This window comes from Taurulus bubalis, assembly GCF_910589615.1.
Source record: "Taurulus bubalis genome assembly, chromosome: 16".
Classification (NCBI taxonomy): domain Eukaryota; kingdom Metazoa; phylum Chordata; class Actinopteri; order Perciformes; family Cottidae; genus Taurulus; species Taurulus bubalis.
Genome location: NC_136604.1, coordinates 11689612 through 11712665, shown reverse-complemented (window position 1 = coordinate 11712665; position 23054 = coordinate 11689612). Strand labels below are relative to the sequence as shown.

General features: G+C 40.6%; 1 protein-coding gene across 1 annotated transcript in view; it reads right to left on the bottom strand.

Moving 5' to 3' along the window:
- Positions 1–1767: 1767 nt before the first annotated feature.
- The window catches only part of spire1a (spire-type actin nucleation factor 1a), a gene marked incomplete at its 5' end in the record, with an annotated part of 28265 nt that continues 6978 nt past the window's right edge, over positions 1768–23054 (bottom strand). The window contains 18 exons of the mRNA XM_079231499.1: positions 1768–3631; positions 3721–3884; positions 3989–4016; positions 4750–4820; positions 4935–5072; positions 5890–5919; positions 6324–6347; positions 8686–8828; positions 8943–9021; positions 9214–9371; positions 9632–9679; positions 10485–10526; positions 11323–11452; positions 13337–13423; positions 13629–13793; positions 13900–13974; positions 15921–16046; positions 18575–18859. Coding sequence (XP_079087625.1) covers positions 3361–3631; positions 3721–3884; positions 3989–4016; positions 4750–4820; positions 4935–5072; positions 5890–5919; positions 6324–6347; positions 8686–8828; positions 8943–9021; positions 9214–9371; positions 9632–9679; positions 10485–10526; positions 11323–11452; positions 13337–13423; positions 13629–13793; positions 13900–13974; positions 15921–16046; positions 18575–18859 — 2064 coding nt within the window. The 3' untranslated portion in view covers positions 1768–3360. The remainder of the gene's footprint in view (positions 3632–3720; positions 3885–3988; positions 4017–4749; positions 4821–4934; positions 5073–5889; positions 5920–6323; positions 6348–8685; positions 8829–8942; positions 9022–9213; positions 9372–9631; positions 9680–10484; positions 10527–11322; positions 11453–13336; positions 13424–13628; positions 13794–13899; positions 13975–15920; positions 16047–18574; positions 18860–23054) is intronic.

The following is a 23054-nucleotide window of genomic DNA, read 5'->3' as shown; positions in this document are numbered from 1 at the left end:
TTATGATGGACATGTGTCAACCTTCTGACCCTTCATGCCGCATCATAAAGAGTTTCAGGAGGAGCTCAACATGTAGGCTAAATATCGAGTTACCAGTTGCCCCTTGAGAGGTTCACTGGTTGCATGGTATGGCCTACTTGTATGCAGCCCTCCGGTGAAGCCGACCTCAGGGAGAGAGATGCAGGATCAGATTTCACTCTTACACTTTAATCCCTGCCCATTAGTGCGGAAACATCAAAACTTGCCCAGGAGCAGCGACCAAAAGGGAATATCAACACACTCCACATTAGCAAGCCCAGACTGACATGGCGTTAAACGGCTCCTTGTTAGGCTGGCACTCTGAGTGCCTCGCAATAACCTACTGTGTATGTGTCTGTGGGTGGATTCAATACCGGATGCTTTACCAAATTATTATCAAGACACACAAACTGAGCAGAATGACACATAAAACCCAGCAGAATGTCTAAATTCAAACAACCTAAAACCTTAAAATGTAAAAGAGTCTGTTACAGTTGGGAGTAACTTTCCATCAGCTGAGTTGGATGTCATAGGCTTCAAGCAGCATTTCAGAACAGCCTGTGAAACTTTTTATTGAGCTGCTGCTAAATACACAGCCTATGCAGACTGTTTATTGACTGTTTGCTTGCTGTCTTTCCGTATAAACCAGTGTGAGGGTCACCCTTCAGGCAGGTTATTTTAAGTGTCTGTTACTAACCCATCAAGGGATAGCATTTCATTGCAAGCCTATTCTGTGTGTGTGTGTGTGTGTGTGTGTGTGTGTGTGTATACACACACACAGAGAATAGGACAATTATGGTCAGAATAACTATATGCATGTAGGAGCAGCATAAATGCTGCCATCAATATCCACCAGTATAAATCTTAAACCTTACCATACATGTCACCATGTGGGTTATTTTAAATAAACATCTCAGCTATAACATTATTGTTAGCTTAATCCGAATATCCACCAGGATCTGTACTTACTGTGTAGCCAGAGAGTGAAGAAAAGTAATGTAAAATATATATTTCAAGACCCTTTAGTTATTATACTCTGATCTCAGTAACTATAAACATATGTTTATGGTCTTCTTTGAAAGAAACTAGTAGTTGTACTAATTGAGGTGTTTCCCTGCTGTGTCATGTGAGAGGCCTATTCCCAGTCTGTAACTTTACCCCTGTGTTAATGTGATGGACATTTCAAATGTTTACACCTATACAGCCAGAAGTGGAGCAGAAATGCTAAGAGATTTTGCCAAAGTCCTGTTCAGACCAGAAAGCTATTCAGATAGAGGATGACTTTGATTTGAAACTACAACTAAAGGCTTTGTTTGATATTGTTCAGACAATAATGCAACAAAATTATTTAATACTAATTGAAAAAAATTAATTATCTAAAAGAATTAAGAACATTTAAGTTGCAGTAGAGCAACTTGTTCAGATTGCTCATGTAAAGTGTTTGTAATAGTTGTTGTTTTAAAAATGGTGAATGAATTATATTCAGAGGGTCAATTACAAAGACAGTGTTTGTATGGCAACACTCAATCAGCATAATCGGATTAATTCTGAATATGGAAATAACTTAAAATGCCTGCAATACACACCTTCCATCAGCGGATGTCCCCAAGACCACAGAGTGATGTGAAATGCAACAGACAGAAGTATTTTCATTATAGCTGTGTCGCCCTCTGCTGACACATTTGTGAAAAGTATATTTCGCACCAGGTTTTTAAATTCTGTCCAAGGATCATTGAGCCAAAGTAAGAATCATGATGGTTTTATTATAATTTCTTTGACAAAAATAAAATAAACAGATCACAGTACAGCATGCATTCCTTACAGAAGTCTAAAATAAAACTGGTCAGATGTATGGTTTCACTGAACATGACATTGAACTGGTTTGGCTTAGTGCTCACTTGATAACAACTGTCACAAAACACACACTGTGTGTGTGTGTGTGTGTGTGTGTGTGTGTGTGTGTGTGTGTGTGTGTGTGTGTGTGTGTGTGTGTGTGTGTGTGTGTGTGTATAAAGCATATGCAATGACAGTTATAAACTTGCCTACATTCAATTAAATGGAGCGTTTTGTTTTAGTCATTAGTCCATCTCAAACAACCATTCACACACATTTTCATTCATGAAGAACTCTGGGAAATGGCACTATGGACTCCCCCCTCAAAGAGGTGGAAAAAATATATATATATAATTATTAATTACACAAAACAAACAATATAAACAATAATTGGTCCAATAAAAGTGCTATTTTGTGATTTAGGAGTATTTTAACACTGAAGAGTTTATAAACTATACAATAGAAATAAAATCTTAATATTATATTAACATAACACTAATAAAGTTTTCAGAAAATAATTTCAAATAAAGAAAACTCCAGAGGCAGAAATCTTAAAACATGGTAAAATTATACTCTTAATTAGGTAATTTTATATTAAATTTTGAACAATTAAGATTTACAGCATGTACACATTCATAACCCTACATGTCTGTGCTTCTGTTGCCCAGCTTGGAACATGGAAGGGGCAAGAAACCAAATCTTGGATTACCATAAAAATGTCCCCCATTGAGTTTATAACACATATGTACAATAGGTCAATAACTACAAAAAGGCATTCGAAGAAAGAAATTACATTTTGGCACCAGGCACAGAATTGAATTTACATTAAAAGTACTAGCTAACCCCCCCCCCTACCCTCTCCCCAACAAAAATAATCTGACTATTCTCAACCCGACGTGTCAGCCCTACAACATGAGAAAACAGTACATATGCATTTAAACTGACTAAAAAAATGACGTTACATTTGGCATAATTGTTGCTGGAAGAATAAGAGGGGAGGGCAGGGGAGTGGAAGGGGTTTACCCCAACAGACCTGCCAAGATCTACAGTGCATTTCTGTCAAAAGACAATCTGTTGCTAATCCTGAGTGCTAGAAGTAAACAGGAACTGGAAAATGTATCCAAAACCCAGATTAGAGAGGGGCCTACAATAACATATTATCACTGTAGCTTTTGGCTTCCTGTATCATCTGTTCCCGCTCTTATGTCAAATATACATTATTTTACCTGGTTTACAATAACAACTTCAGCAACTAATAGATTTAACTGATTTTTTTTCTATAGAAACATGGCTCTTCTTTGTTATCTGGCAGCTACCATACAGTCCTGACCAGTCATGACCAATCATAGCCTGCCAACTTTTCCTGAGACAGGGTAAGGTATAAGAACCTTTAGTAACTTTGGGGTGGGATGGACTGGCTTCATTGAGGGGTTTGTGTTGTTTTTTTTCCATTGAACAATTTAGCTCTAGGAGAGGTGTGAAGAAAAATGCAAAGGGCAGTCCCACTTTCTACACCTCCTTGATGGTGCGCTCCGAGGGCCTGAAGTTGACCGAGTTAGATGACGACATGTAGAAGGATTGGGTTTTGCGATTGATACGGGCACGTTTGGAGGCCACGCACAGGCTGCGTCTGCTGGAGGTGATGATCTCCATGATGAACTTTTTGCAGTCTACACAGATCTCCATGGTGACCCAGTCCTCAGTAAGCTCCTTGGGCAGCTCCGGCTCGTCCTGCGACTGCCCTTCTTTGCTGTTACTACTGCTGCTGTGCTTTGACAACCTAAGGACAGAAATAAATAATAACTACTCAGACAAAGCATGATATTTCCTCAGTAAAAGAAAAGAAATAGGAGTTATACAGTAACATACTTGTAAACACTTCTGCGTAAGCTGTTTCGGCTGTGTCCAGACCCGAACGGGTGATTTTCTGGTGCAGCAGGGGCAGACGCTCCACTTGCCTCTTCTTTAGCCTTAGCACTGGGGCCCAAAGAATAAATGGGCAGGGTGGAGTAGGGCTTGGATGGCAGTCGCATCTGAGAATACAAAATAAAACAATGTGTTTTTTATGTCCTTTATGGAGGAAATTCTAAAGTGAGTGTTAAAATGTGTGCTTAATATAAAATCAACAGCCACCTACCTTTTTAGAGCACTGGGAACACACAGACCTGGAGAAGACAAAAATTAGTTATTATTTTGAACATTAACAGAAGCTATCCTTGAAACAGCACTTCAAATTTATTCGGACAAATTCTCAGACTCATGATGGACGGTTTAAGGATTGACAAGAGATCGTCTTTTTTATTTCACACATTGGGTCTCAAAACGATTGGGTCAGAGATTTGGATGTGCTATGCTAGTAGCAGCTAGTGCACCTTCGAGTTGGTGGCTAAAAGCAGAGATGAGAAGCAGGCTAAAGGAGTCTGGTAACCTCAATTAATTATAACTCCAACCCCCCAAATTGTATTAGTTTCCAAACTTCCCTTCGGAGCCCCAAAAGGCTTGATACAGTTTTCACATACAGTCCTGACCCGCTAGGTGGTTTGTTACACAAATCCATCTGAGAAGCCAGCCTTGGAAACAGAAAAAAGCAGGCACTTCCAAAAAATACTTGGCAGGGGATTGAATGAGCCATCCGTCAATCAAACCGAAGCAAGTCGGAAGAGTCCGAAGCAAGTCGGAAGAGCAGCAAAAAGTTATTTTTCCTTGAGAAAAGCTTTCAGTGCCATCCTTTGCTCTGGCTTTCTGGACACAAACGCTTCACTTGAACCCTGACAAGATTCAGTTTGTGCGATTTTTGATACCGCAATTAATACATGACATCGCAAGAATCCAGCCGCCGTACAAGGCAAGTAGTTCCCCTTTAGGTTGAGTAGTTCTGGTAATAGTGATTCAGTTTACCTTTTGCAGAACTGGCAGGTGTAGGACCAGGTAAAGAGAGAGAACTTCTTGGTCCGACATGAAAAACAAACCTAGAGAGGAAAGTATGAGGTGAGGTGAAGCAGGTACATGGAATCTGTTGTATTCAAATGATGACTAAGGAGTATTATCACTCCGTTGATGAAAATCCTACATGTGGCGTCTACCTTTCCCTTCTTGAGGGCCATATATATGTCTTTGTACTGCTGGAACTTCTCCAGCTCTGCCTTGACCAGAACTTGTCTGATGTGCATCACCTCCTCCACCGTCAGAGCCAGACACTCCACTGGGTAGCAGAACTCCTCCTGGAGGAAGAAAACATACATAATTAAAATCAGCAAACTACCCGCACATATGGAGATTCAGAAAAAAGTGGAAGAGCGAGAAGTGAGGATATCTGCTGCCAATGACACCAGTTGCACACCACTTAACCAAAAGACCAAGCATGCGATGAGATGGTGACCACACTGATCTTCTATGTTCTGTGAACCACAAATGAAGCTTCCACTGACAATGAACAGAAAATACAGAGCATGCTTGTGATGTGACATGCCAGTCATGTTGGTGGTCCACTATCAATTTACTTCCTTCAATTATTGTCTTCTAAAACTAGTGCAACGTGGAAAATTCTTTTTTGTACCGTACGTTTACTTTTGCCATTACAAAAAGGGCCCTTTAAGTTTACTATGACTGTTTTATAACAAATTTCACGCTTCCAATTTGCAAGTGGACCCCCATCACGGTGCATGCTGCGGTCGGCAGGAGATTTGTGACATTGCTGGGAGCCTACTCAACATATTCATCCATCTATTGAACATCTCTATAGCAGAGTATCTAAAGTCAAAGTTAAAGCTCAGAGAAGTTCTTCACCAATCAGTTACTCTCACTCTCCTTCAATTGGCTTGGATTAAAACAAAAAAAAAGTGAGACTTCGCTGTAATTATTAACCGATTATTTCCTTTCAACATTCCAGAGACGTTTCCAGAATGCCGCAGATCTCCAATTCACACAAATGCTCATGACACAAGGTCCCGTCCCATCTAAAACAAGTCTAGGAATACCCACACAGTTCCCCCACACAGTGTTATGTGCCTTTGAAGATATGCAGTAACAGTGACATACCGTGCCCTGAGCACCGCTGGCAGCTTCCACCTGACCAGCAGACAGAGGGAACAGGGCATTTAAACAGGTAGGACCTTATATTCCAACAAGCTATGCTGCAACTATGTTTAATAGATTCATCAAGTGTTGGATTGTATTAGAGGACAGGAGAAGAGTTCAATGAAATGACTCCAGGATCACAACCAGTGACTGGTCTGATGGTGCAGACTTACATCTTCGTTTCATGAGAACGGGACGGACACAAGGTCAGTGACCACCAAAATAAAATCAGTTCACCCTTGAATCCAAGGGGACGTTTGTGCCAAATTTGAAGAATTTCCCTCCAGGCGTTCCTGGGATATTTTGCTTACAAGAATGGAACAAACACACAACCCAAAAACAAAATTAAAAAAATGTGTTGATGGTAAAGGATAGACAGACGGTCACTCTGTTACCTTGGCACTGGGATCCGCCATCAGCTGCAGCATTATATGAGACAGGAAATGACTGCAAGTAAGTCTTTGGTATGAGACAGCTAACCAGAGCAAACATTTTAATGAGATATAAAATAAGTAACAGGAAGATCTTTGTTGCAGTTCCCCTCCTTCTGTTTTACATCTACGAGAGAAACTCAACTCTGAAAGGCAAAAATGTTTGAGCATGTGCTTGAATAAAAAAGAATTATGAAAAAATAAATAAATATGGCTTCAGGTTATGGAAATTACCCTTTGATTCTTACTAGAAAACTGTCATTGTATGGCTTCTGATTACCTCAATCTGTCACAAAGAAGTTTAATTATTCTCCTTTTTGAGACCAGGATGTACTCACTAACATCGCCATCAAGTTAAAATGAGGCAACTGTCCCCAGAAGAGCCGTCTCCTCCAGGGTTTTAACTGTCATTTCTTTTGATTTGATGATGGTTGAAACCAGGGGCCCTTGTTTGGCGCCAGAGGTCTGCAATTTAACTAGAAAGTGGTGCGAATGAACCAATTTCATCTGAATCCCCTTCATACAGGGGCCTGTCCTGTGTTTTTAATTATATTCATCAACCTCACGCGAATCATATGCGCGGCGCAGAGTTTCTCAGAGGACCAGTGACCTCATGGAAAACGAATGACCGGTCACAGGACGGGAGTAATTTCAACAGATATATTGTACACTGTTGTTGGTAGATTCAGAGTTCATTCAAATGGTAATTTCCATACGAGCTGTTGTTCTAAAAACTCTTCAACCAACATGTATGCCTGCACTCGCTACGCTAATGTCTGGACTTAACCCGGCTGAGTTGCAGCCGTCTCACTGGAGTCCCAGGCCCATGCCTGGCGCTATTGGATCCCAGTGAACAAGGCTCCTAGGCCTAAGGCTATACTAGATGACGGCATACTAATTCGAATTTTCATTTTTTTAAAGCTAGCAGCAGCCAACTCGCAACAAATGAGCTGAAGCTGGAGGCGAACAGACCAAGAGGACGGAGCGGTCCTCATATACATACTAAAGTAATAATAAGTGGTTATGTAGTGACACTTATTATGCAAAAAAGAATAGCAATAGCAGTGAGATCAATATAGTAAAACATAATTTTAACTTCAATAAAAAAAACATAAGATTAAAAACAAATGTAAAAATATAAAGTGTATAAGCAGTATTAATAACAACAGTGCCTAATATTAACTCAAATAGAAATAACAAGCGCAAAAAGTAATTTTGTGATTGATATTGGGGTAATATTGACAACGATATTAAAAGTTGCCAGAAGTTGCCAATATTGCACATGATATTGAAATGTAAAATGGCAAAAATGAGAAGCAGAAAAAAGAAGCCTGAAGATAGTTCATGATGCTACAGTAAAGATACGAGTAGTGACCACACCACCAGTGTTCCATGCTAAAGTTTGTTGCCTTTATTTGGTTATTTCCCAACCGAGTGGGGCTGGGATGGGGCTGGGACTCCAGTGAGACGGCTGCAACTCAGCCGGGTTAAGTATAGTAGTAGTACAGCTCTCGTGGGGGCAAAGGTCCAGACATTAGCGTAGTGAGTAAATCCAAGTCAGACGGGGTCCATAACAACACAGTTGCTATGGGCATTGGAGGTGGGCCTCCTTTTTCACTTTTATAAAAAAAAATATTACAATAGACAAATTGCATCTATTGTACTGATAAAATGCAAAAAAAGTGCAAAAAGAAAGCAAAAAAGATGAGCTTTCTTTTGTATGTATAGTAAACCATAATTTTAACTTCAATAAAAAAAAAGTACATTTGAATAACATAAGACAAACGTAAAAATATAAAATGTATAAGCAGTAATAATAACAACCTAATATTAACTCAAATAGAAGAGTAATTTTGTGCTTGATATTAAAAGTAATTAAATATTGCATTTAATGGTGTTTGATCATCTTGAATTCATTTGATGTGTTTGCTAACTGATGTTAATGAGTTACTATTTAATGTGTGCTATTGGAGTTTTAATAGAGGCTATTGCTTTGCGCTCCCGGTGCGGCCAGCGCCCGGCCCGGCCGGCTGTCACTGGCCTCACCCCGCCCCTCTTTTGTTTTTTGCACTTTTTACTCTTATAGCAGACTCTCCTTTTTACTCGGTTATATTTTATTATTTTGACTGATAAGAGAATAATCATAGTTATACCAATAAAGAATAGAATTGACAATCTTAGATCAACCACCTAATATGAGTGTATTTGCAACTGGTGTAGTAAGATCCGTCACTAATGCGAGCTCTGTCATCTACTTTTGAGTCTTCATTAATTTGTTCATTCATTCATCCAGGCTGTGATAATATAACTCCCACAGTTTACATACCAAAGACTTGGAGCTCTGTCTGGAGGGCGGTAGAAAGGGGCAGACATTGGTGGGGGCCTCCTTCTCGATTGAGTGCCGCCTCTGTGGAGGCCGACGCTTGTCTGGCTGTGGGGTCGCAGACACAGGCAAGAAATTTGGAGGAACTGGACACATGGGATAAAAAAAAAAAAAAAAGTAAATACTACTACTTGGAGTAAAATACGTTCTTCTTTTTGATCACTACAAACATGTCCAATATGTTCCAGGTAAGCGCTTACCCTTCTTCCCTATGACCGACTCGGGTGACGTGTCCTCCATCAATGTGGACATACTGGAGCTGCTCCGTGTGGTCTCCTCCTGTCAACCAGAAGATTACACTCATTTAGTCACGTGGCCCGGATCCCTTTAAATGACTTTGAATGGCAAAACAAAGTCCATTTAGGTTTTGACTTTGTTCTTGTAGAAACAGCAACATTTTTCAAGAAGCACGATTAATAAGCGGGTGATGATTATCTTACGAGCACAGGCAATAAGATTCAGACATCTTACGTCAGATTCGGAACCGTCCAGCTCGGCCAGTGTGGGCGCTCTGAGCAGCTTCTTCCTCTGGCTAAGGTTCTGGGCTCCACCTTGATTTGGTCCCAGCAGGCCGCTACTGGCCAGAAACTGGGTGCTAACAGCCAATTTCCTGGGTGCATCAGGAGTGTCTGCGGGTGAAAGAAAAGAGTCAACTTTTATTTTACAAGAGAACAATAAATTATCAAGAATAATCTCCCCATTTTAACAGCAGGCCATCATACCACTGAGTCTTTGTATCGTTACTTCATGATACCACAGAGTCAGCATACACGGCCCCTATGCTTAGATTACATATGTTCTCCTCAATTGTTTCATTTAAGTGAAGGAAACTGAAAATGTATTTACAAAAGACCCAAAGATCACACCACAGACACCGGCTCTTCTTTACCTGAGCTACGGAACAAGTCCTGAGGAGTGCTGATGCTTTTCCCTGCACCTGCAAAGGAGTTAAGGAAATGTAACCATTAGCAGGACCACGCATATTCATATTTTGATTCCTGACACCAGCCTAGTACCACAGAGAGGACGACTTGAGAGAAACAAGCATCTGTCAAGTGTGAATAGAGGGGATTCTGTGTAGTTGTGGGCCACACACACACACACACACACACACCACAGAGGGAGGGGGAAGTGAAGGGGAAGTGCCAGGGGTAGCAGAGAAAGACACTGAGTGCAGCAACAGCGTGTAAGGTTATTCCTATACATCCATTTCGAATATGGTCATCCTACGACACTGTAGTGACACATTCAGACGGTTATCCGCCGTTCAATTTTTCACCAGCGTTATGCAATTTGTCATATTCCTCAGTGAGAGCGGATTAGGGTGACAAGCAGGGCAGACTGGCTGCAGGGGCAGAGTGACGATCTGTAATCTCAGCCTGCTGGCTCTGTCTCAACGGCTATCCCTCATCACCTAGAACACAGATGGTCCCCTGTGAGTAACCCCACGCCGTCATTCATAACATGACTACAAATAAAATGCCTGCGCTGAAGATTTTCGTTTTTATTCTACCTCTGAGCAAAGACCAAGATGACAATTTCACCCAGTCCGAGATTTAGTTGCACTGTGTTCACCAATCCTTTTCTCGGGTACAGTAATCGGTGACAGTAGTGTCATACACACAAGCACGGAAAAAAAGGGTGTGTTTAAATCAAAGAGAAGCAGGAGCTAACCCTAAATTAGCCTGGAATGAAACACAAGGTGCAACAATAGGAACACAATAGGTGACGTGAAACTTTACCTGATGAGTCAAAGCTGTAAGACGTGCTAAGAGGTCGCATGACTGACAGATATGCCCATGTTTGAAATTAAGGAAATGGGAGCAAATAGGAGAAAAAGAAATCCACGAGAGTTAAAATGGATGTCAATGAATAATCCAAGTTTATAACACATATTGCTTGGAAATCTAACATTTCAGAGCTGTGTTATGGTTAGGAACAACCGGTTTTCCTCCCATGTATTGCGTAACCACTGCTCCACATTACTCTCCTAAACCCCCTTACAAAAGGCGCCTTGTGTAAACATAGAAGCGCTGTACAGTATAGACTGACAACATATTTGCTGTTTTTATCCGATTAAAGCCTCTAATGGTTTGAACATTTCATCCAATTATGAAGGTCACATACCAAAAGGATTCTCTACCGCTTTGCTTTTAAAAAAAGTAACATCGAAGAGCAACATTACAAACAGGATTTTTATTTTTAAGTTCAAACCAAAGAACTTGAGTTGAAGAGCACAGTTGTGAATAACCACAACTGCTACTTTAGCAGTTCAGGTCAGGCAAACAACTCAAGGCTCCCAGCTGCCGTCAAAGTGATCCTTGATCAAACACTGTCTTCTGATTAAGTGAACAGATCGATGGAGGAAGAGGGCTGTTAAAGTAATCATGATGGATGTGGTAAAGCCATGGTTAATGGTTTTTGTCCTGAGTGGTTGGGTTTGGCTCGTAAAGCAGTAAGTTAACAGACACTCTGACTGATAGAAACAATCAAGAGAATGGTGCACATTCATTTGTGCTTAATGGCCAATTGTGCATGTGAACATTAGAATGTCAACGTGTACAAGTGTTGGCAGCTTACCGAGGCGGCTTCTGCGGATCATGTCCGGGGAGACTGGCCTGAGCTTCCTTTCAGCTTTGATGCCCTCCAGTAGTCGCTCGTGGAGGCTCCGTGGACGTGCCGGGTGGGGTTTCAGTTTACGGGCTGCAACCTTTCATGACAACCACCACACCAAGTGAGTACTCAACAAAAGGAGTACATGTTTTTTAATCGCATTAAGTCAGTGGTACAATAAAGTTTTCCCTTTTAAATATTTTTCCCAGTAAAGAACCACCTAACCAGCACAAAACACAGTTAAAAGAAGAAAAAAAGCATTTGTTGCAGCAGTTGAGCGTTTTCAGCAGTTACCGATTGCATTGATAATAGGAATCTTGAATATAAACGTGGTTTATCAAGTTATCTATGTCACCTTAGGAACTATGCACGGCTCTTTTTTTTTTTTAATTAAAAAATATAATATACCCCTACACATCAGAGCTGACTAGGATGACATGTGGTGTTCCCCAAGGTTCAATACTGGGGCCTCTTCTGTTCAACATCTACATGCTTACACTGGCTCAGATCATGAAAAACAACAAAGTGTGTTATCATAATTATGCAGATGACACACAACTCTACATAACTATATCACCAGGGGACTATAGTCCCATACAAGGGCTGGCTAAATGCATTGAAGAAATCAATAACTGGATGTGCCAGAATTTTCTTTAATTAAAATCAAGATAAAACAGAAGTAATTGTTTTTGGTCCCAAGGACGAACGATTGAAAGTCAGCGCTCAGCTTCAACCACTAATGTTAAAAACCTCAAACCAAGCTAGAAATCTAGGTGTAGTTATGGATTCAGACCTCAACCTGAACAGCCATATCAAGACAATTACAAAATCAGCCTACTACCACCTGAAGAATATATCAAGGGTTAGAGGACTTATGTCTCAACAGGATTTGGAGAAACTTGTCCATGCATTTATCTTCAGTAGACTTGACTACTGTAACGGTGTGTTCACAGGCCTCCGTAAAAAGTCAATCAGAAAGCTGCAGCTGATTCAGAACGCTGCAGCTCGAGTCCTCACTAAGGCCAGGAAAGTGGATCACATCACTCCAGTTCTGAGGTCTTTGTACTGGCTCCTCCTGCTGCTGGTTTATAAAGCACTGAATGGTTTAGGGCCTAAGTATGTTTGCGATCTACTGCTACCTTATGAACCATTCCGGCCACTCAGGTCGTCTGGGACGGGTCTACTTTCTGTTCCAAGAGTCGAACTAAACATGGAGAAGCAGCGTTCAGCTTTTCTGCTCCACATATCTGGAACAAGGTCCCTGAAAGCTGCAGGTCTGCTGAGACCCTCAGCTCCTTTAAATCCACATTGAAGACTTTTCTGTTTGCTGCTGCCTTTAATTGAACCAGATTCAATTACTGCATCTCACTACTGCATTGTATTTCTTAAACTGCACTGCAACTTTTATTCAACTTTTATTTTTTATGTTGCTTTTTCTACTTTTATTTTGCTTTTTGACTGTTTTAATGTTTTCTTAACTGTTTTTAAATCTGCATTATGTTTTGATGCTTTTAATGGTTTTATGTGAAGCACTTTGAATCGCCTTGTTGTTGAAATGTGCTATACAAATAAACTTGCCTTGCCTTACCCCTGTAGTACTGTAAAGTACCCCCATTTGACAAACTGCATTAAGTCATCCAACTCTACAAGTCGTCAAAGTTGATCCCTTTGTTAACTATAACACAGTGTGACATCTGTTCATGTGAAATTATGTTCCCTATAATTGGGAACATACAACATGCCAAATGGCATGTTGTATGTTCCAGTGTGCAAGTAAAACAACAGGCAATAATAGTGTGATTGCACTGACAAATTGTTCGCACAACCAGGTTAAATATAGATGATAATTACTACATTAGTCACTCTAAATGTTGCCAAACTGAATATTGGCAATACATCATATATAAATATTGTATACTGAATATGGTACAACTATAAGGTTAATTTGCAGATTACTGTCACGGTGTTGTGTTTTACTCACAGGGTTGAGAGGCGGTCTCGACCTAATGAAATCAAGAATGATGTCATGAGCACTCTTCTTTAACCTTGGTGGGATGTCTCCCTTCACCTGCAATGACATGGTGAAATTGGATGAGGATCAGGTTTTTTTAATACTTCCACTTAAGAGGTTGTATAAACCTACAAAGAGAAAATAACATTGCAACATGAGAACATGTGACTTCACATAAGCAGGGGGGGGGATTGTAAAGCATACGTCTCGATTTATACGAAACGAAGCGATAAAAGGCTAAAGAAAAATACTTTCGTCTTACCATGACTTTCCGCAGCTTGTAGCGTTGGGAACGGATATCATCCATAAGCATTTCGTAGGGTGTGAGCTGGTATTCAATGGGTAATGGGTTATACTGACGCTCCTGAACCTTCTTCAATTTAACACCATCTCGTAGATCTCGCATCACCTGCACCCAGAACCGTGCCTGGTGGGGACAAAAAACACGTGACAGGATCATTACCGCAGTCTATAAGTTATGTGATTGCCAACACGTGGTCACAGAGTTCTAAAAAAAAAAAAAATCCTCTTACCCAATCTGCATTTTGCAGCTCATTGAGGTCTTTAACAGGTTCATCTCGAGTATAGCCTTCCATTTTCCGAAGGTTCTAGCCAAGAAAAGGGAAAGGAAAAGAAAGAAAAATACATGAAAATGTTTTCCATCGTAATCATATTCAAAAAGGTGTACCACTGCATTCATAGTATTGACTGAAATTAAGCTTAGGTCACTGGCAAACTGCCAATACTGCCTGGTTAATTAGTCGATTAATGTTGTTTTACATAAGCATGTCGATAGCCATCTCATCCTTTATAGACAGTGTACCAGAGGAAGAAAACAATAGTCCGCTAATGGCTGCTATTAATGTCTGACTGCTGAAGCCTCACTGCGCAAGCTAGTTATTGGAAGTTCTGGGGGACCAGTTCAAATGTCAAACTGGGTAAAGTTAAGGATCACTCTCCTTGTTGTCAACTGCATGTGGTCATGTCGTAAATTATTGTAAATAGTTACTCTGCTGTCACTATTCTTTCAGATGATTTGTTTTTCGCTGAAGGCATGACTGCACTAAGTGAGGACAAAGTAGCTGCCTACATTTGATTGACAGGGTGCCCTTCTAGTAGCTCCACCACCAAAAGAATACAGTCCCTTTTCATTTTCCTATGTCAAAAACAGCTAAATACGCTACTTGTATAATAAATCAATCAAAATTAGGTTCTGGTTCATCAAAAGTTGTTGGATACATCATCTACGATATCTCTCTGATGCAGCTGCTTTTCTTCTCAGACACATTCATCCACACCTGCATTTCCTGCTGAAACGCACTCCTTCAGTCTAATATTTTTAAACAATTTTTAAACCATGACAACAACCTGTAGCTGACCGACACCTTTCACAACAAACAACGGTTTTGGTTTATTTCTAGATGGGCGGAACAGACAGGGGAATCCAACAAGACGACGCTGAGAAATCCAAGTGAGAAAACCTGAAGGAAAGACTCACTGACTCTCCTAATTTGTAAGCACGTGGGATACCGTATGGTTACTTATTAGCAAGCACCCAGTGACGCACAGTGTGACAGGGAGTGCAAAGCGGCCCCCATAACCTGGGGGTCCCCTCCTGTAAGCTCCTTACATTGCTGTAACAAGGTTAAACTTGATTCTATAACCATATATTACATAAGGGTATTTGCATGAGTCATGCCTCCTGCAGAATACAAAGGCCAGAACATATTGCATTAGTGCATACACACTGAGGCATAGCTACACTGTCTGGGCTATGGGGGGGAAAAAAAAAAAAAAGAGTCACGTGCCTACATCTTTTCCTAAATCAACTCTGTCAGAGTATCAGTTGCATTCCGTTTTGGCTTGAATGGGTTCGGGCAAATTAATTCCAGCCCATCTTGATGAATAGTTGTTAAATGGTCTAAAAACACACCGTCTCTAAATCAGCTCTATAGGGAATCCCTCAGTAATCAGAGTAAATGACTCCAGTCCCAATATTTCATGTACAGCAAACCATTAACACTTTGTGAGCCTCATGTTGTACTTGTGCAGTTTCTGGCCACCACTGTGTGTGTGTGTGTGTGTGTGTGTGTGTGTGTGTGTGTGTGTGTGTGTGTGTGTGTGTGTGATAGATATATATGTTTCCCTCATCGTTAGAAAGTCTGTTGTCCTTACAGATTCTAAGTCAACCAATTGAAGTATACGCAGTAAATCCACAGACAAGAGCAGCAGAGTGGTAACCCCCATGGACTAAAAGTTTGGTACTTTCTCATCTCATCTGTTCCATGTCTCCAAACTATTTTCCATATCACTTTCAATTCATTGCCTAGTCTGATACGTTTGTGAGATGCAAAAAGAGTTTGAGTATGACTCATGGACAAAATCTTCCAACCTTGGATAAGTGGCAATTAAGAAAAGAGAGTGTAGACGTTACTCATTATTTTGGAATTAGTTGTATATTTATTTTTAAAGAGTGGACAGATGGAATCATTGGTGACTTATCCTCTCCACATTTATTAATAACCTGCAGTTGTCACATGCCATAGTTTCTTACCTCTTTGGCATTCTTTATCTTCTCCAGAAAGGTGTGTAGTTCCCTGGTCTCAGCATAAAGAGCACGACACACAGCCTGGTAATGACTTGAGGCGTCGGATGTGCTGGGCAGGTGGGAAGAACATAGCTGTAGAGAAGAGAAGGAATTGAGTTATATATAGTGGTACTTTAAAGTTTAAACCACCGTAAAGCCCCTTGAGGTACATTCATTTTGTTATATTGGGCTATATAAGTAGATTTAACTTACTTCTGTAAAAAATATGAATTATACATGGTCAATACAATGTATAAGTATCCTGCATAATTGATGCATACATAGATATCTTATATGGTTAATGCAAAGTGAGTCTTTGTGACCAACATTTTGAAACAAGATGCCTATCAAGAAATCATGTCCACAGACCAATATTGTTGAGGTAAACATTTAAGGAAATACACAATTTGGTGGCCATGTACAAAGACCCTATAGGCTTTTACTTTCCAGCTATTGGAATTATTGATTACATTTTCAGGCAAACCCAGAACAACAAGACTAAAAGTCTGCAGCTCAGTCACAGCGGTGCTTTAAGCTCGATGCTAACGCTAAAGTCAGCATGCTAACATGCTCATGTTAAGCAAGTATACAGTTTACCATATTCGCCATCTTAGTTTAGCGTGCAAGCATGCAAACATTTTCTAATTAGCAGTAAACACAAAGCACAGTAGAGGCTGATGGGAATATTATTAGTTTTGCGGCTATCAGTCAAAGTATTTTATTAAAGTGAAATGTTGGCCTGATGATTGCACTAGATTAAATAATTGTCATAGTACATACTTTTACACACATACATGAAATGTATTCTTTGCAATTGACCCATCCTTAGTATTAAGGAGCAGTGGGCAGCCCTGATCGGCGCCCGGGGAGCAATTTAGGGTTGGGTGTCTTGCTCAGGGATACTTTGACATGTGACCCATGGGGAGGCTGGGGATCGAGCCGGCGACCCTGTGGTTGCAGGACGACCACTCATCCCCATAAGCTACAGCCGCCCGCACTAGTTGGAGAGTTTAAATGGAAATCCAAGTTATTACAATTCATCCTGAGGAGGAATATGAATGTCTGTATGAAATGTAATGTTGATCCAGTCCAAATAGCCAAACATGTGTGGCTCAAAGTGATGCAAGAGAAAACATCAGGGGATCACCAGCATCACTGGAGCTGGTGCAGTGAAGGAATTTCCTCTGCGGCAATAATGATTTCTTCAACAACACGATACGTGTTATAGTTTCATTATAACGATTTCTAATCGTAAAGGTGTTGCTATCCACCACCTGCGGCGCAGGTTGGCTCGTCAATATTGCAGTGAGCCTCTGGGGATAATGGTTGTCTGTACAATGTTGTGCCGATCCATCCAACAATTCTCGAAATATTTAAAACTCGACCAATGTGGTGGTTTTGGCGTGGCCACGAACATGAACAGTTTGAACCTGTTTGTCCAGTTTAAGCTACATTTCCAAACTAGTATCACCTAAGCAGCCTGGCCCTCATTGCATTTGACAGTGATAAGATGATAAAGGCCATCTGCCAGAGCAATGGTAGACTGTCACTGGAGATAATTGGACAAAGGAAGAAACCAGACGAGTGACATGTTCTGATATTCTCATGCAGGGCTTGGCAAGCCACAGGAATGTCATGACTCAGCACAATGTCTTCTTCCTCGTCCATTGAATTCACATGTAAAATGACACCTGAGCAGTGAGAGTCTTTATGAACATGCTTAAAATACAGCTGCATCGTGGTTGTCACAGTTTATACTAAAAACAATTATCTGGATTATATAAAAAAAAAAATTTTTTAAAAACTGTAGGTTAACTATATACTTTTGGAGATTTGGTGTTTTATTGACGAGCCATTCCTCAGCTCACTATGGCAATGAGTAAAACCCATTCAGCACATTCAACGTCTAACTATTCCCGTCTTAGTGGGATGCTTCTCTAACAAGTCCTGTCATCTTTCGTCAAATTCACGTCTTGCTGAACCCTCATTGACCCAACCTTCCTCTGGCAGAGCAGCAGAGTATAAGTAAAGGAAGGAGGTCAGTCGGGAATGTGCAGTAATCTACTCCAGCCATGTCATACCACCATATTGCAGTTTACACTCAAGAGGTCATTGTTGGAGGAATTAGGAGTCAGGCAAGACACGCATGGGCAGCAAACAGACCTATTGGTTGTGTTATACACCGGGTTCCTTATTTGGAAGAACAAACCGTGAAAGTTTCTAAGCCAATTCGCCAAATACCGGCATGTTTACACACCTATAATAGCCGAGCTCCTATTCACAAGCTACTTGGGGAATTTGCACCATGACGAACCCATCAGGGGAATTTGAGTGATGTGTGTGCACTGCAGCGTTAACACATCTGATGTAAAAATGGCATTAAGGGAGGAAATATTCAAAAGAATAGAGGAATCCGTATATATTTAATTTGCCCAATATGACTTTGAAACAAAAGTAGAATCCTCACACTCATAACATGTTGGTCAAATAGATTTCAAATTGCATCTTAATGAAAATTTGCCATCTGCACTGATCATCTGCCTCCGAGCATCTTTCACAGGCTTTCAAACCGAAAAACAAAACAAAAAAATAGAGCTTTTGTGAAATGCTCTGCAACCTACCGTGAGAAGGTCTCGATAGCTGCGAATGCTGACGACAGAGCTGGTGCTGGTGGCAGAAACGGGCTCCTCTTCCTCCTCTTTTTCTTCTTCTTCTTCCTCCTCACACTCGTCCTCCTCCTCTGTGGCTTCGTAGCCCTCGTCAGGACAGGGGTCACTATGGTTTTTGTCGGCGTTGGTCATCATGTCGATCAGGCGCTCCAGCGGCGGGCTGAGTTCCCGCTCCTCATTTTCTTTGAGGCCATAGTCTAGAGCTTTGTAAATCATGATACCCAATGAGTCAATGACCTGTGGGACAATGGACAAATATAATGGTCTATATTAGTATATAGAAAATCTATATTACAGCGCTATAAAATAGTTCCTTTCAACTGAGTTTCCACAGAGACGATGCAGGATTGAGTCTACTTATAATAACGATTGACATCCACCGTCTTTCACAATATCACATAATTTACTCTTTAGCTAAATATGAAAGACAAAAAGAATAACTAGAAATTGAACATTCAGTTATACACAAATTAACTACTCTTTAGCTTGACATGTAGGGAAGCTGAGGGACCCTTCTAATTAAACGAGGGTTATTAAATTACTTTTTTCCTATCAGCGTTTAGTTTATGTTTAGTTTCAGTTATGTTAATTATATGAAAGGCTCTATACAAATGAAGTTGAGTTATTATTACTATGATGGTTGTTATTATTGTTATATTAAATACAATGTTATGTTGCCCCTGCTGCTCTTTCATTATTGGCCCACAGGAAGATCCTCATGGACAGACCAAATGTCCCATCACCCCTGACTTGGTTAGATAAACATTTTTATCTCAAAAAATAAATATGTAATTCACCTGAACAGACAAGACAGTTCATGGCCATAAACCAGATGTGAAACGAGGCCACAGTGTTCCTCCAAACAGCATGATTATTACCATAATCTGGGGATGATTTCATTTCATCACTGCTTCCCTTCCCTAACAAGCAGGGTATGCAGTTTGTTCCAAATTGTCTCAAACAATGACAAGTTGTTCTTTCACTACAGCATGACAAGTTGGCTCTGCAATGTCCACTCCTGACAACTTAATCAATCCACTGCTCTAAGTTAAAGTATTTGGAAGCAAGAGGAGTAAATTATTCACAGGGCACAGTAGCTCACTGAGGAGGGACTCAGGAGTAAACTTCGACTGACACTTCTAGTGACTCAACCGCTCTCAATATGTTGACATTACTCCAATATATCTTGACATAGCAAATAGTTGTTTGCTGCTACATTTATTCTCAGAATGTCAAATACAGCTCATTTAAACTGACCCTTTACTTCTTTCCAGCACAAAAAAAGTAATGTGCTTGTGATCCCAATATTAGTCATGTGATATTCAGTACCTGCCAAAGTCTGTGATTTTTTTTTTTATTGTTTTCAATACAGTGCCACAGTGCACTCCCAGCATCCAAGAAAATGTACTGTTGCTTACATCCCAGTTTCGCATTATATAATTATCTTCATTGTTCTCTGCAACATTAAACAAGAGAGTTGCGTCAGTGAGAAACTGCTGTGGCTGCATGGTTTGCACAAAATTGTGATGTGGACAGGAACTGCCTGTGAAATGTATTCGTTTGTAGCACCTCAAAGCCATTTTGAATTTGCTTTGTTGACGTAAGAAGAGGAGGTAAATGCATTGCATACAGTGAGTCATTACTGTACCGTGCGTTTTTATCCAGAAAGGAATGGAGCAGCATTGTTTTATTTGGACACCTCCCTTTTCCAACAAGAGTGTTGTTGTGGGTGAAGCTGGTGTTGTAGGGCATGGCCTGCTATGCTTGGCTCAGAGAACAGCACCTGGCTGTGGTGTCTGGGAGTGTAGCGCACAGAAGGGGGAGGGTGTTGACTGAGCATGTTTGGGATAATTGACAGCAGCAACAAAGGCAGAAAATCATTACATGAGTGGCGTCCTCGAGTTTCCTATAGATTGTTTAACATCGAGAATTTTTCTAAACAGTGAAAAATATGGGGATACCAAAATACAAAAAGAAATTGATGTGTTTGCCAATAATTGCACATAACATGTCATAATCATTTCAAGTCTCTCGGTCTTTGCTCTAAATCACCTGACAGCAATGGGATTGTGGTTCTTCTCTGTGACTCAAACCCATGAACTGTCGGTTTAACTCAACTCTCCATTTACCGTCTAACTATGAATAAAAATAACAGCCTCTATTAATCTGATTCTTTTACTGGAAAAATACGTTTCATAGTCTTCTACTGTTATCCTTCATCAACCGTCTCTGTGTGCAGCTGATAATCCTGTTCCAGGGCTAAAATAAATATCCTATTCCTTAGCGCCTCATTACGTAACCTTATAATCCATCCGTACGACAACATACGCTCTAGTGGGCGGAGATGCTCGGGACTGCTGGAGTGAGAGACAGCACCAGGGTGTCATTCATGGGCCACAGGGACGTAAAGATTTACATTGGACCATGTACAATCAAGTATTCATGTGGAATTTAAGCAGTTGCCGATTTCTAACCTAGTATAACATTTGCAATATACCGTCAAGGCTTTGGTGGATTTACGGTAGTTTGAATCCAATTTCCATGCCAACACAAAATGGCTTGTAATAATTAACTGCCTGTGGTTTAGAACAGAAAGGCTCTCACTGTTTCACATAATTAACCAAAAGCACTGTATATTAATCTGGTTCTTCTGGCGCTCCTTAACGTAAATAATGACAGCTTGGACTCAATTCGGCAAACACAGTTAAGTCCATATATGAATGCCTAGAACAAAAAGGAGAGGCTAGATAACTCCACCCTGTCACTCCACCAAGATGGCAGTGTTGGTACAGCTTCACAAATTCATTAAAGAATGGCATCAAGTCTCCGATGTCTCAGTTTCTCAGATGGAATGGGGAAGAGGCCTCTAAAAGTAAAATAGACGCCTCTTAAAGTAAAATGGATAGCCAGCAACCAGGAAGCATTAAATACATTTTCTAAATACACCTACAAATCTAATTGGAAGACTTGTGACAGAGGAATGAGGCGAGGAGCCAAAGCAGAGGAGGAATGAGGTGAAACAGGTATGTAGTAAACAGTTAGGAAAGACTGCCTGGAAATCCACTGGTGGTTTCAGTCATAGGCAGAAATGTTTGGTGGAAAACCACCAAGTTAATGTTCATTCACGTGTCTTTTTGCATTGGCTCCCCAGAGATGTTTTTCTCAAGGTCTGAGTGAGTGAGTGAGTGAGTGATTCAGAATAACTTTTCTCACGCTCCACAAACAAATAATCGTGCTTTGGTTCTGCATGACTTCCCTGTCCGGCAAAGAGGTGCGTCAGGCCTATGTTTTCCAACAATGCGTTGTTTTATACTAATCGCGTTCTCATATTGGGACTAGTGTCAGTTGGAAGAGACTTTTTTTTTTACTCAGGATTCGCAGGAGACAAAAGGTTATTTGTATTTCTTTTCCATACGGGAAAAAAAAATAAAAAAATCCTCAGGAAGGACCTTTTTTCTCCGAACAGGACCTAATAATTTGTATGCGCTTCATAAAAACTGATGAAACCCCCTTTTTTTTTTTAAACACTATTCATTTGAAAGCAAAAGTCTGTATTCTTGCTGACTTCAGCAACTGGATTGACGTAATTCTTTCAGTTGGCGTTATCGCAGCACATTCTTGCCTTCGCAGCCCAAGGCAGCACTATGACCAGCACAACAGTCAGCTAAGCAGGCTTCAGCTTGCTGCAGTAGTAAAGCAAAGCCATCACTACACAGACCGTTACATAAGCAGAGCTAAATCTAGAGATCTTCCACCACAAGAGCGGCTGCTCGGCCTCCTCCAGTCTGAAGCATCACTATTCATTGTGGGACAGAACACGACACGCTCTTTTGTATCCTCTTGTTAAAAAGCTGTCCGGTTTGCATTCATATGTGAAGTCAGCTGGAAATTACAGAAGAGGACTGTGAAAAAGTCCCTCTGGACCAAACAGCCATTACTGACATTATGTGACATAATTTCAAGCCATCATGGTAGAATACAAGTTAAATCACCTAAGCATTACATGGTCTAGCTTATTTCTCTATACACAATAATTATCAGCTGCAAAAGCTAAACGTTTCACCTAAAATGTTGTCAGACTCCCCCCCCACATTGGCTCGAAGACGCAACATAAACCCAATTCTGAGACAAGAGAAAAAAACATTCCAAAAACCACACAGGACCTTCTTGCGACTACTGTAAAATATCTGTGACAAAAGCTCTGATAACTTTATAAACTTGACCGGCTGAAGTGGAAATTAAAGTCATCTCTCAGGGCTGATTGGACTAGAAGAAAAGTATATAGTTTTCTTCTGTGTGATATGAATAGAATACCTTGACTCAAATCTCAGACTACTCAATAAATGTCATTCCTGTAGTTTGCTTGCTGTGAATATCTCTATATAGGCAGAACTGTAACCCTAGGGAGCTGCAATGTGAGCTGCATGGGTGC